Genomic DNA, 10,000 nt, shown 5'->3' with positions numbered 1-10,000 from the left:
TGTAGGTAGATAGGTAAGTAGGAAGGTAATTACTGTAGGTACTGTATGTAAGTAGGTACTGTAGGTAGGTGGTTGGAAAGTAGGTAGGTAGGTAGGTAGGTAACCTGCAACAACGAGGGGGCTACAAGTTATTATTATTATTTTAAAGCTGCGGGGTTAAATGAAAGGTAGGAGGGGTGGCTCAGGGTGGTTTTTGGCGAGAATGAGAGGCGGGGAGCGGCGATTTATTAGACCGAGGATTACAAGTCAACGGCGGCCGTTTTTATTCGCACTATGCCGCAAAAATAATCTAATCTAAACACACACAGAAAGAGTGGTGTTGGGCCTCACGCGAGACTGAATGCCCCCTCTCCTCCTCTTCCCTCGTTACAGCTCGCCAAGGACAAAGAGCGGCTGCAAGCCATGATGACTCACCTCCACGTCAAGTCCACGGAGCCCAAAGCCACGCTGCAGCCGGTGAGACGCACTATGACCACCCCCCTCCGCTGCCTTTTGTTTGTCTTAATTGGCACACGTGTATTCATTAATCCCTTCCGCCATCTCTCGTCTATTTTTTGTGTAACTGCTAAACAAAAGCAGATGTTCTCTTCAGAGAGAGGCCGCAAAACCCTTGTTGTTGTTGTTTTTTTTTTTTTGTTTTTTTTTTCAGACCACATCTGCTGACATCTCCCAATTCAATTTGATTCCGGTTGATGAACTGGACAAGAGAATATAAAAAAAGAAAAAGAAATGGAGGATAAAACAGAACTTGACACTTAACAAACCACATCGCAGTTAACCCAGTCGTTTTTTTTTACAAAATGAAATTATTTTAACAGTGGACTCAGACTAACAGGAGATTTTTAATTATTATTTTTAAATTAATGCCTTGCCAGATCAATAGATTTTGTCCTTGCCACCTTCCAAGGATCCCGCTTATCACTCTCGTTACACGTGGAAACCGTAAAGCATTTACTGCCGAACCCTCCTCCTCCTCCTATACGAGGGCGAGAGCTTAACATATGGCATTTTAAGTGTCTGAGCCGTTTTGTCTTGTTTAAAACGGGAGGTGAAACCGCCGCCGCCGCTGCCATATTTCAGCTCTAATGACGGTTCAGTCACAAAACCAAATGTGCAGGATCATGATCATTTGACTTGGAATCACGCACACACTTAAATTCAATATCCACATCCCCCTTTTCAGCCCCAGTGTATTGTGCGGGTGGAATCATTTATTTGCACTCAGGTTTCTCTGTGTGTGAGTGTGTGAGCCCGTCTACATGACCCTCCATAAGATGTCAGGGGGGCTGGCATAGCAACGACTGTCTCACGCACACATATAGCCGTTGTGTGGATTAGGGTGCTGAACCAGAGCCCTGACACGGGGACATTTCTATATGAAAAGTGGTTTGGCAGATAGCATCTCTCTCTCTCTCTCTCTCGCTCTCTCTCTCTCCCTCTCCTCCCTCCCGGGGTGTCAGAGCTGAGCATGTGCTTTCTTTTTTTTTTTTTTTTTTTTTTTCTCAAATAAATAGACTCCCCCGGCCCCCTGCTCTCGCCGCCAGCCACAGTGATAAATACTACGTCTGGCGTCATCGGGATGAGCATGGGGGCTACAGTGGGGTCAGTGCCCCACGACCGCTTGGAAAGCCCCCGGCCGACTGAAAAGCAAAGAAAACACAACAGGCCGCCGACAAGGAACAGCCGTGTTCTGCCGGTCGCGCTCTTGTGCCGCTCTGTACCGCTGCCGCGTATAATGAAGGAATGTGTAAGCACGAGTTTCCCGCTTTGCAGTTCGTCATAATTAAAGAAAAACAAAGTGATACCGTGCATGCGCATTGTCATGCGCATGCACGGTATCGTCTTGTCAAATGAAGAGTATTCAGTTTATTCTTCCAAGCTGGCCGGGGGGGGGGGTTCAAAACAGAGTGCGCTGCATTAGCAGTGTATGTTTCTCTATTCATAGTGTGTGTGTGTGTGTGTGTTTGTATTTGCCTGTGCGTGGGTGGGTGTCTAGCTCGGTGTCACTAAGCATTCTTGTCAGAAATCTGACCTTTTACGCCATACATAATTAAGGAGGGACTTTTTGTTTATTTTCTGTAACAGCTTGCCGAGTCAAAGCCAGTATAATTAGATCACCAATTACCATTTAATTAATTTCTGTCTGAAGTCTCATTTTGTCTCGGCACTGGAGAGAGCCCAAACGCCGAGGAAAACAAAGGCGAGGCTATAACCAGCCTGTCTGGCCCATTGTTGGGGCCCTCTCTGTGTTTATGGCCGAGGGAATATGGATGAAACATGAAACAAAAGGCGGCTAATCCACGGCGAGAGAAGTCAACAGCGGAGCCCCGCTCTTTTGATAACATTGTGTCAGAAACACACAAACCCGAGCGTGATTTATTTGGTCCTCGATTTACCAGCGCTCCTCCTACTGGCGCAGGGACAACACGGCGCGGTGAACAAAATTATTTGGACAGGCTTTGCCAAGGTAAAAAAGAACTAAAAAAAAATCGAGAAACGAGTGCAGCCTTCGGAAACGCTTTGCGAGTGGACATTAGTTTGGAGACTAATCCTGTAAAATAAAACCAATTTAAAGAACGTAATCTAATGTTTCCAATTCAGCAACATAAAGGCAAATGAATAGTGAATCAGTGAAAAAAGAAAAAACTTTTTAGAAAAGCCATAACACTGCAAAGTCATTGCCATGTGAAAGATGAATTTAGCATTGATTCCTTTTTTTCTGCATTGCAGAGAGAGAGAGAGAGAGAGAGAGAGAGAGAGACTTGTCTTAATGGGGATTTGTCGGCTTGCTGTCGGGGGTGAAATGTTAAACACAGTCCGCTCAACCTCGCCCGCCTCACCTCTCTTCATCAGATTAGCGTGTCTGAGCCGTGCCATGAACAAGTGACGGTCAAAAATTTGACGTGTGTATGTATGTGACATTTCTCTCTCACACTGAAGTCATGCTTGATTTGGAAACTGGCCACCTTTGGCAAATTAGCAATTAGAACAATGTATATATGTGTCGTCGTGTGTGTGTGTGTGTGTGTGTGTGTGTGTGTGTGTGTGTGTGTGTGTGTGTGTGTGTGTGTGTGTGTGTGTGTGTGTGTGTGTGTGTGTGTGTGTCATTAGTTTTCCTGCCAATTAATAGCCAGAGCAGGGGTTGGGGGTAGTGGAGGGGGGGCGATCAGGCTAGAATATTCCCCTTGACTGCTGCTCCAGAACGGGGGGTTGGCACTGGGCACTGAAGCGCCGTGGCTGCTGGAGGCCACGGATCTGCTCGGGGTACAACGGATCACAACACTCACAGTTGGGATCGTCGTTTTGAGTCACGGACCGGATCATTTTTCGGATCAACAAAAAAAAGGGAGACAAATAAAACTATATATAAAGTGTAAATATAAATACATAAAGTAATGTGGCAGCAACATAGTGCGACATACAAGCAATCACTGCACTTTGAAGTAAAACACAGCACGCATCTGTCTTGTCTATCATCTATTCACTGCAACTCTGCATCTACATTTAGGGAATTATCAGTGACATTAAAACCGTATTTCACCATGATGGTTAAATTTAGCAATTAATCCATGGTTCACATGCAGGTGAACCGTGGGGGGCGATCCGTACGGATCACAGATCAACTACGTTTGGTTGTACCACTAACCTTCACAGAGGTATAATTAGTTACCTTGTAGCCATTATTACTAAATGTCCTCCTTCCATTGAGCCCTGCTCTCACGCCCATGCAAACAGCCAGGCCTCAACACTCTCTCTCTTTCTCTCTGTGTTGGAGTATGGATGGCTCCTGTGCTGGAGGTCAGAACCAGTTGTTAATCGCAGTGTCACCTCCGTCAGCAGCTCCTCATTAGGATTCTCCGCAATACGATTCCACTCGGTAATTATCCCAGACCGGCCGATAACGCCTGGTTGCCTTATTTGGCACTAGGTGCGAGTTGCACTATCAGCCCCACCCCCCATCACAAATTGGGTGTGGTGGCGGTGGTAGGGTTTTTACCGGCCAACCTTGAGTAGGCATCCGTGACGCGAACGGTAACCATATTACCCGGCAAACTAAACCTAACCCGTGTTTCTCCACATCAACAGCTCAACCTGGTGTCCAGCATCACCCTGTCCAAGACGGCCCCTGAGGCCTCCCCACCTCTGAGCCTGCCCCGGACCCCCACAACGCCCACCACGCCGCTCACGCCGCTGTCGCAGACGCACTCCGTCATCACAGCCAACAGCCTGCACAGTGTGGGCCCCATGCGCCGCCGCTACTCCGACAAGTACAACATGCCCATCTCTCCAGGTGCCGCACCAAAAGGCCTCGCTTGCCGAACATTTTTCTCTCCTCCGTGTTTGTCCCAAACGCTCACTCTGCTCCCTGCCCTTGTCCATTTTCAGATATCGTTCAAAACAAAGAGTTTTACATGAACGCCGAAGTCCGACCGCCGTTCACGTACGCCTCGCTAATAAGACAGGTAAGGAGTTTGCTTCGGTGCTCTTGCAACCCCACGCCGCAGCCAAAGTATTAACAACTCAGGATCCTTAATCCCTTCCGATGGATGCAAACTACTTCCTCTCTACTGCCTCTCTCCTCTCGCGTTCCCTCCCCAAACTCCAAATGCAATTTAGACGGGCAAATGCGGCGTCTGCAAATGAGTGCAAGACCGAGCACGGGATTGGAGCAGCAGCCACATCTAACAATTGCCTTTGATTAAGCACTACAGTGGCAGTGATTATTACCAAATTCATTTCACACAACAGTAGGAATAGACCTGTTTGGAGATGGCAAGTCAATTATCGCCAGGCGGCAGTAATCTGGGATCTCAGGAATTAATCTGAGCCGGCCATAATTGCTGCCCCGTAATCTGCTTGAGAAATGTTTTTCGCTTGCCCTTCATTTGCGCCTACAAAGGAAAATGTATTCAAATCTTCCCGTTTGAATGAGAAACGGAGTAGCTCTATAAACAGAGAGGCGTGCACATCTCACGGACAGTTGCTCCTCTGTTGTCGAGGGTTTTTCCTCTTCTCCTTAAGAGAGCGCACACACACACATACACACACACACACCTGGTTGCAACTTGTGAATAATTGATCCTCTCCATTTTTTTTTTGAGGGGAGCAAAATTCTAAATGTTTGTTCCTGTCACTTTCCTTCCTCGTCCAGGCCATCCTCGAATCTCCGGAAAAGCAGCTAACACTAAACGAAATCTACAACTGGTTCACGCGGATGTTTGCATATTTCAGGCGCAACGCGGCCACATGGAAGGTAATTTCCTTCCCCCTTTTTTTTTTCTACCTCCCTCCTCCCAACTTTTTGACTTCTCCTCCCGACTCACTGCGTGATGCGATGGCAGTGTCGTGTGGATTTCGACGTCTAGCCCTGGCTCGCTTCTTAAACGGTTCTGTCCAAAACATAAAACCCGTCCTTTTAAACGAATGCCCCCAAAACCCAATGGACGGAAAAAGAAGAAAAAAAGAAGAACGCGTTATTGCAGAAAGAAAATGGGGAGAAAAGGAGAAGCAATCTCCTGTGCTAATATTTGGATATGTTGCGGTGCGTGGGTGGCATGTGTTTAACCTAACGGTTCTTTGCCAGTGACTTCTGGCTGAGACCCTCGCACACACACATCGCCGAACAGGGAAGCCTTTCTTTTCCACATACCCGGCCACACACACACACACACACACACACACACACTTACAACTGACAAGAAATACAATTTCGGAGAAGTGTATGAAGACACATTTAAAAGACAAATGAGAAATACCAAAGCAAACAGCGATGAAGCAGTGAAGGCTGCCCTCATCACTCTCAAACACACACACACTGCTGCTGACAGCCCTTCCATAGGGGCACATTGGAGTTACAAACACCACATGGTGCACACACACACACTTGTCATTTGAAGTTTCCACACAGCAGCCGGGTGATGGTACAGACACCGTGCCACTGTCATTTTTCACAAATTAATTTATTTACGAACAAATCAAAGGTCACTGTCTAGATCCTATAACAGCCAATCGTAGTGCAACTCTGCATCTCATGTATTGCAATTTTTGGCGATTAAGTGCAAGCAAGGAACTCAAACTAGAGCCCAATCACTTGTTCTGTCCCTTCCAAATATTTGTTTTTGAGGCCTCGCCTCGCTCATGTGTGGCGAACCGTCATAAACTGCGGCGCCAGGGCTGATCAACAAACGGATGTCGTTAAAATCCCACCGTATTGCCATGGAAACTGGCAAATTAATCTTTATTTTTTTTTTTCCTCAAATTGATACTCGGGAACAATAATCTCCAATAAGTGGTTTTATTGTGTTCTTTCCTTTATTGCAATATCCAGGTTTTGTTATGTGCCAGGCTTATTTTTTCTGTGTGACATTTTTACCTGTACATATCTGAACTGTGTTGATAGCCCCTGTTCTTTATCTCTTTCTTTATTGTGTTTTTTTTTCTTTTTCTTTTGTTTTTTTTTTCTTCCTTCAACCAACCTCAGAACGCAGTCCGGCATAATCTTAGTCTTCACAAGTGTTTTGTGCGGGTAGAAAACGTTAAAGGCGCTGTGTGGACAGTGGACGAAATAGAGTTCCAAAAGAGACGGCCTCAGAAGATCAGCGGGTAGGTCACGGCCCTCCCGTCTCACTGTTGCATCATGGGAAGAGGCCCCCAGCACTTCCCGCTGCCGTTCCATCCTCATTGTGTGCGTGTCATAACGCCCAGAGTCCCCGCTTGCTTTGCACCCCCAACCCTCCCCCCTCGCTTTCGGTGAGGTCGGTAACCCGCGACGACGGCTTCTGCTTATTCTCATGTGGAAACCTCACCCTCTGCCTTCCCTGTCGGTCTGTCTGTCTCTGTCTTTCTGTGTGGCTCTTCTGTCTGCCCCCATCCCACCCTGCCGATCACTGCATCTGCATCTGGCCGCCCCCACCCCAACTCCCCCCTTTGCTGGTGCCCCACCCCCTTTTCCCAGGGTGCCGTTCGCACCAACCTTTCCCAGCATAAGTGCTTTGAGAGGGTAGAGGATGATTTTGGGTCCTATTGGACTGTCGATGAGGAGGAGTTTGGGCGCGGCCGCCACGTGCAGCGAGGCCGCCCACGGAAATTCGTCGCCACCGACGAGAACTTTGATGAGCCGCTCGTACAGTAAGCACTCCCCCCCCCACTCCCCCCACCCCCACCCCCCTCGCTGCCCTGCTCCACTCGCATGCGCTCCCGCTTTAGCGCTCCTATCATGCTTCTTTTGTGTCCGGAAAGTCCATCCTCCATGCTCACCGCCACGCTCTTCCTTCATATGAAATGTCAGTGTTGTTTTGGGGGGGGGAGGGGTTGTGCGGTTATTATTGTATAGCTACGACACCAGTCAAATGTATTAGCATTAAGTTTTTTGTGTTCTCTGATGAATTTAGTATTTCCGGATAATACATCAGTATTACAGTGGTTCTCAATGCGGGGACCCTCCCCAGTGGTCCTTCAAGGGGTTCCAGGGGCCCCCTAGCAAAATGGTTAATCGTGAAACTTCAGCGTGATTTCATTTACAAGACATTAGCACCATGAGCGACCAAAAATGACTGTTTTGATCCTAGTTTCACTGCTATCTCCCCAACTTTAGTGTAGACAGTAACGGAAGATTGGACTAAATCGTATCTAACAGTAAAAATCTTATCAAACGGGGTTCGTGGCCTCGTGATATGGAAAAAGGTTGAGATTCACAGATGTTCTCCCGACAAAACGAGGACTCGAGGTTGTTCTAACGTCATTTCTAATGTCTGCAGAAGTCCGGCCTTAGTGAAGAACATTCAGACCACTTTGGGATACGGCCCAGCTCTCTCTGCCGCCTTCCAGGTAAAAAAAACACCCCACATACGCCTACTCAGCTCGGCTTTTGTTTGATTCATCTTTTAACGTGAAAGGGGTGGAAAGAGGGGGCGGGGGACGGGGGTGCTGACAGCTCCCTTCCGCTCTGCTTTTAACGCTTTTTGGAAACGTCTTTTCAGGCGTCGATGGCAGAAAACAACATACCTCTATACACTACGGCCTCCATCGGGAGTCCCACCCTCAACTCGCTGGCCAACGCTATCCGCGAGGAGATGAACGGGGTGATGGACCATGGAAACAGCAACGGCAGTGACAGCAGCCCGGGACGCTCGCCCCTGCCAGCTATGTGAGTGGCGCGCACACACTTTCACACATCAGCACCCCACAGGCACACACACCCGCACCCCGCTATCTGTCTTAAGAGGTGAAAGCAGAATGGGCTTCAGCTGTAGAGCAGGCTGCCAACGCCGTGCTCCAAAAATAACAGACTGAGATGAGGGTAGAAAGAAAGAAAGAGAGAGAGAGAGAGAGAGAGAGGGAGAGAGGAAGGGAGAGACAGAGAGAGAGAGGGAGAGAGGAAGGGAGAGAGGGAGAGAGGAAGGGAGAGAGGGAGAGAGAGAGCGAGGGAGAGAGAAAAGTGATTGCAATGTCCACCCAAAACACAGGTGAAAATAATTCGACGGAGATGAGAAGGACAAAGGAGGACAATAAATAGAGTGATTACATGAGAGGGGCTTTGTGTGTGTGTGTGTGTGTCTGTGTGTGTGTGTGTGTGTGTGTCTGTGTGTGTGTGTGTGTACATGTGCGGGGTCATAGCCAGTGCTGCGGCCTGCCTCCCAGTAGAAAAAGGAAACTCCACCTCTCTAAAAGCTTCCAGAGCCACGGAGGCCCAGGAGGAAAAAGGCCAGCAGAGCGCACCCCCCACCCCCCCCCCCCCCCTCTGTTATTTTAACAGCCCCAGTTTATAAACTCTCCGTTTTTTTTTATTGCCGTTTCAAGAACGCGTCCCGCCGTCTGGCGGGGCGTAATCACCGCTCCCATTTGTTAAAATATTTACAGAATGCTACGACAAAAAGAAAAAAAAAAAACCTGAGCTCCACACACCTCAAGCCATCGAAAAAGGAGCAACGACACACACACACACACACACACACACACACACACACACACACACACACACAGGAAAAAAAAAAATCTGGGAGACCCGATCCAAGATTCTCATGTCGGAAAGTCGCGGTCGGCCCTGGAAACCACAGCTTGCCCCTGTCCACTTGTCGTATTGAAGCGTCCGCGAAGTTGTTCGAAGCCTAAAATAATACAGTGCCGGCCGCATGGCTTCCAGATGTGTGCGTGGAGGCTTCCCAAAATGTCTTGAGCGAGAGAAACCCTACCCGACAACAAAACCAGCTTAAATAAAGAAAGAAGATTTCTTTTTTTTTTGGGGGGGGGGGTGGGGGCTCCTGGCCAAAACCGAGGGAAGTGCCATCCCAGATCACGCCCAACATGGCTGTGAGCGTGGCCGTGCGGCAGGAAAGGCAGAGACAGGATGGGTGTGCTGGCCTAAGGGCAGCACCATCCTCCTCCTCCTCCATCCACCACTCTCCGCCTCCGTCCCCGGGCGGATAGAGCCCAAACTCCCAACGCCGACAATTACGTGGAGTATAAAACAAGTGAAATGTATTTTCTCTTCCCGGTCCGTACGCTGCTTCCCTGATGCTGCACGCGCAGACGTGTCTCTCTGGGGCGGTTTGGCAGATGTGGTTTATTCTAAATCAGGACTAAGCCAGTCCTACTTCAATGGATCCAGAATCCAAAAAAGACTTTCTGTGACGTTGCTTAACATGAGAAAGACTATGATTATTTATCCGTGGACTAGGAAGTCCTGGACTGGTAATGAGGACTAGTCAGCTCCTTCTGTCTGCTCTTCGTATAGATAATCCTTTTTCTCTGTTGTCAAGGTCGACCTGGAGGCCACACCCATTATTCCAAAGATAAACCTGCCCCTGACCAGGTTTGATTTAAGCCTTCACTTGGACCTAGATTGCCTCTCATCTTCCTGCTTAATACCTGATTTTTACGTCATTGATCAGATACTTTTGTCCAAAGTGACTTACAACGTATTCCTATACCGATGGAGGCGACCAACAAGGCTTATCAGGAGCAGTCAGGTGTTTGGCTCAAGGACAACTGCAGCGCGCAG

The 10,000-nt window shown here is 48.3% G+C and overlaps 1 protein-coding gene across 1 annotated transcript in view; it reads left to right on the top strand.

Annotated features, from left to right (window-relative positions):
• The window catches only part of foxp1b (forkhead box P1b), a gene marked incomplete at its 3' end in the record, with an annotated part of 80,746 nt that overhangs the window by 68,554 nt on the left and 2,192 nt on the right, over positions 1-10,000 (top strand). The window contains exons 9-16 of the mRNA XM_079999982.1: positions 373-456; positions 4,087-4,291; positions 4,387-4,463; positions 5,153-5,254; positions 6,482-6,526; positions 7,001-7,128; positions 7,758-7,827; positions 7,980-8,146. Coding sequence (XP_079856108.1) covers positions 373-456; positions 4,087-4,291; positions 4,387-4,463; positions 5,153-5,254; positions 6,482-6,526; positions 7,001-7,128; positions 7,758-7,827; positions 7,980-8,146 — 878 coding nt within the window. The remainder of the gene's footprint in view (positions 1-372; positions 457-4,086; positions 4,292-4,386; positions 4,464-5,152; positions 5,255-6,481; positions 6,527-7,000; positions 7,129-7,757; positions 7,828-7,979; positions 8,147-10,000) is intronic.

Source organism: Zeus faber (assembly GCF_960531495.2).
Source record: "Zeus faber genome assembly, chromosome: 5".
NCBI classification, from domain to species: Eukaryota; Metazoa; Chordata; class Actinopteri; order Zeiformes; family Zeidae; genus Zeus; species Zeus faber.
Note: the sequence above shows the minus strand (reverse complement) of the source record. Positions and strands in the feature narration are given on the sequence as shown.